We start from the raw sequence: 4415 nt of genomic DNA on the forward strand, positions 1-4415 counted from the left end.
GATTATGACAATAACATTATAATTATTATTTGTTAATAATATATTGTCTTTTTGAGATTTTATAAAAGGTAAAATTTAGTTATAAAAATAACATTCATCGACCAAATTTTCCAAAAGATAGACCATTGCGACGATGGAATATAAAGCACATCTATAATAGGCTCTACTGCACAGATTGGGTAGACAGGTGTTTCACTTTGTATGCTCTTGCTGTTGTAGCGTTAGGTGTTGTTGTTAGCATTAGGTGTTGTACTGTTGTTCCCCTGTATTTTTTGAAGTTCGTTCCTCTCTGCAAAGGTCCCCTCTGTGTACCGTGTAGTAGAACTTGGGTAGGGCTGCCCTATGTAAGGCTAGCTAATGAGATGCATTTGTAGGGGTTGGGTGAGGGTATATATGTATTTATAATGCAAAATGAGTGGACTTCATTGCTTAGTCCCGCATAGAGCAAGCCTTGCCTATATTTGCTCCTTAATATTGCCCCTTTTAAAAAATTGTGAAAGGGGCCGAAATTAAATGGTAGCTTTGTGACATAATTGAAACTTGAAAATTCTAAGAAGCAGAACTGGTTGACGTTGCATATTAGAATTCATTGTTGATTTTGTATCACTTGGGATTTTGAATAATTTTATTGCAGTAATTCGTTGGTCGCAAGAAAATTTCTCTATAATATACAAAGAGAGTGAGAAGTACATACTGTTTATATATAATAAATGTATATGTAAATGTTTATGTCCCATTCAAAAAATAAATGTATATGTTTTGATTTTATACCGAATGTCAGTAAAGGATAAAATTTCCCAGTAAAATCAGTCTTCCATTTATCATGTGCATTTTCCCAACTCAATACGTGCCACATCCATCAAATTAACACCACCTTTCTTTTGTTCTAATTAATTAACAATTGCTTGACAAATGGCAAACAACCTCACTAGAAGAAGAAAAGAAATTGTTCCAATGAAACATTTTGTTCTTCCAAACAGTACTGTGTAATCAATATGAAATAGCAAGATAGGGGTGAGCTCTAGGCCAAAAGAAAAAAAAAATAGGGGTTGTCGTTGGGTCAATTATTCCTTGGAATATTGAAAAATCTTCCTTTCTCTTTTTCTTTTTCTTTTTCTTTTTGCTTTCTTTCTTTTGGTTTATTTTTCGTTTCTTTTTTCTCAGCTATGTACAAATGGAATCCAGTGAACAGAAAAGTCGAGAGTTTTCTAATAATCGATGATGGGCTCCCCAATATTCAAATTTCTCTCTACCTTCCATGGCAAGTTAAATAGCTTGGCCAAGATGAATTTGAAGATCTTGTTCACATTGATGTTGTGGGTTGCACTTGAGAAGAAAAGGGTCGCCTTCATAGCTTTTGCGTAAGCCCTCGCCTGCATATAAATACGATCACAGTTTCATTAGTTATATGTAATTTTCTGCAACTTTTAGTGCGCAAGTGGCTCTCATGCAGTCATGCTTTATCCTTATTCACGCGGAGAGAGAGAGAAAAAAAGAAGAAGAAGAGGAAGACGAAGAAGCATATGTTGTTGTCAGAATTGACTCCATGGTCTTCATAAGACTTTGGTCCCAAATAATAGATCTAGACTGATTCTAATTTAAAAAAAAACAAAACAAAAACAAACAAACAGTGTCACACAATCTGTCTTATTATTTCGATGAGAAAATGTGAGTAAGAAATTACTGAATCACTAGCACGATGAGGAGATTCATAACCTAAGACTTTGCCGGAGATTTGGGATATGACCAAATGAAACAGTATACATCTTTAGGATCCAAAAATTTTGGGATTTTGTTTTGACCTCCTAGCATTTTAATTTTTCCATATACGAGCTGTACTCAGGAACTCATTTGCTTTTAACAAGTAACAGAATTATTGAATTATTAGCACTGGTTAAAGCAGCTAATGTGTTTACCTGGGTAATAATTGTCCATTGCAGATCTGGAGGAAGTCTCACAAAATCATCAAATTTTGTCCCAATTAGTATGGGAATTGCAGTCTGCAAGTTGAGGACAGACAGCAACAACTCAGTCATGTTCTATGGGACGAAAGTGATCAACGCGCATTAATAGGATCCCTTTACTGGGCCAAGCATCATATTCACTTCAAACTTTTATCATCATTAACTACTGAAAATGATAAGGAATTAATGATGGGATTTACTAGTAATTGATTTCCAAATTTGCAGTAATTTTTAGTACCTGATTCCATTTTCTTGCTTCACTGTACCATCCAACGACACTGAAAATTCACAAAAAAGCACCAAATCTCATTAGTATATTTAACCATGGACATAATGAACCTGTACATTTTCGCTCAAAAATTATGAACAGACCTATTGAGCGTACACCGACTAGTAAGATCAAACATGAACAGAATCGCCACTGCATCTTTACAGGCAATCGGAACATGATCCAGCGAACTCCTATCGCCTACAGCCATTGATTCACAGCATGATGAACACATTAATCAACAAGTTATACTTTCGTTATGTCAGACTGTTTGACAAGAAAACATTTGTATATATGCGCATACCTCCAACGTCCCAAAGACTACAGGAAATCCGAGCACCTTGAACCATCAATGTTTTATCCATTAAACTCACTCCTGTCATCTCCAAACATCTTTGTTCTTCTTGCTCATCCCCAACATATTTAATCTTCAACAGCAAAAGGAAACACAATTAATTCAAGTTCACCAGTAGCCAAAATAACTAAACTAATTAAACCAAGAAACTAATTAATTGATTACCATAAAGCTTGTCTTTCCAATCTGGCAATCACCCAACAAACTGATCTTCAACCTCACCAAATCCTCATCCGTACACTCATAACTACTCGTCGTCGGCAAAGCCGCTTCTATGGCCTCCGGCGGCGGCGACGAAGACTCTCCTCTTGTCAATCTCCGGTACCGGATTCTTTGCCTCCCGACCGAACAGACAAGAATTTTATCCCAAATGAACCGGAAAAACTCCCGGATAATCGAAACCCTGTCTAGAACACTCCACCGGAAGTTTATGTGAACTATTTTCCGGCAAACCAGTTGCGTCATCTTTGCAATAGCTTCACGTATACTTCTGGCCATGGAAACTCAGATTAGGCTGCTGTAATTTTTTCATAGCTAGCTTCAATGTTTTTGTGTTTGGTCTTTGGTTTTAGATACGTGAAGAGGTTTTTAACTAACCCAATACCCAATGCTAGGAAAGGTCCGAAGGCGACTGAGTAGCTAAGCTTCGCTAGTATGGAGGGAGGGACAGTTGACCGGTATTTTATTTGGGCCTGATTCCCAAACAGTCCAAAATGCCGGCTTCTTGAATACTTCGATACAAGGGTGTTTCCGTCAATTGCATGGCGTGGCGGGTAGTCTGGTAACTTCGTGAGAAAAGGACAAGTCGTTCTCAGTGTTTCGGGGGGATTAGGGTTTTAATTATAAACACATTTTCTAAAAGGAATAAAACTTTGTGGACATGCACAGAGCACCAAACGGAAAGCTGCTTATTGTAATAGGCTGTGTTTTAGATAAGAGAATCGAGAATCTGACCTTTGCGATATATAATATGCGACTATGCGATCTGCAAAGTGTAGGGTGTGAAACATAGAGTAGAGAACTATGTGATATAATTTTAGACAAAGCATGAGGACTGCTGCACCAATCTTTTTTTTCAAAAAAAAAAAAAAAAAAACTATCTGATACAGTTTTAGCATTCTTGTTACCAAGAGTGAAGTTTTCTTTCTTTCCAAAAAGAAAAGCCGAAATTAGATTAGGAAAAATGAAAAACTAATTGACTTTGCCAAGCTTTTTAGATGTGTGATGCCAAAACGATCAGTGAAGATTTGTTTTCGATAATTGTTATGCATCTACAAGTTTGTGCGAATGACTTTTCTTAGCCTGATAAATTTGTAATATCCTGTGTTTCCAAAAATATTTTCATATAATTATAGTTTTCCCAAGAAATGATCCATTGGTTCACTACATGAAATGAAATTATCAACATTTTGGATTAATAATATAGTGATCATCACAGTAACATTTCCTGCCGTAAAAGCTAATTAGCTAATTAATTGGTTTTGTCTGAACTAGCTAATCCATGGATGGCATGATTCCTGACACAAGCAATTAGAAATTGCTGTGCCACTTTGATTGGTAGATCTAGATCAGAGGAATTTCAGCCTTTTGGAATAAAGGAAAAACCCTTGAATCCCATCACAATGACTCAAAAACCCCACTCTTTTTCTTCTTTCACTAGCAAGAGAATCTGATAAAATAACTAAAAGGAATTACTTTCTATTGGTCATTTGATTGCTTGGTATGATGGTATCGTGCCTTCTCCTCTACTCTACTTTCGGTGATTCATATTATATTTTTCAATAAGGTCAAAAACATTATGTATGAATGTAATGTTCTAAAATATGAT

General features: G+C 36.0%; 1 protein-coding gene across 1 annotated transcript; it reads right to left on the reverse strand.

The window, feature by feature from the left end:
* Positions 1-929: 929 nt before the first annotated feature.
* Positions 930-3262, reverse strand: LOC112167611 (septum-promoting GTP-binding protein 1). Its single transcript, XM_024304654.2, has 6 exons — positions 2753-3262; positions 2537-2660; positions 2337-2433; positions 2203-2242; positions 1917-2000; positions 930-1373 (listed from the first exon to the last, which is right to left on the reverse strand). The coding sequence occupies exons 1-6, from the start codon at positions 3083-3085 to the stop codon at positions 1209-1211; spliced, it is 843 nt and encodes a 280-aa protein (XP_024160422.1). The 5' UTR covers positions 3086-3262; the 3' UTR covers positions 930-1208.
* Between the last annotated feature and the right edge of the window lie 1153 nt (positions 3263-4415).

Source organism: Rosa chinensis, chromosome 5 (genome assembly GCF_002994745.2).
Source record: "Rosa chinensis cultivar Old Blush chromosome 5, RchiOBHm-V2, whole genome shotgun sequence".
Lineage (NCBI taxonomy): Eukaryota > Viridiplantae > Streptophyta > Magnoliopsida > Rosales > Rosaceae > Rosa > Rosa chinensis.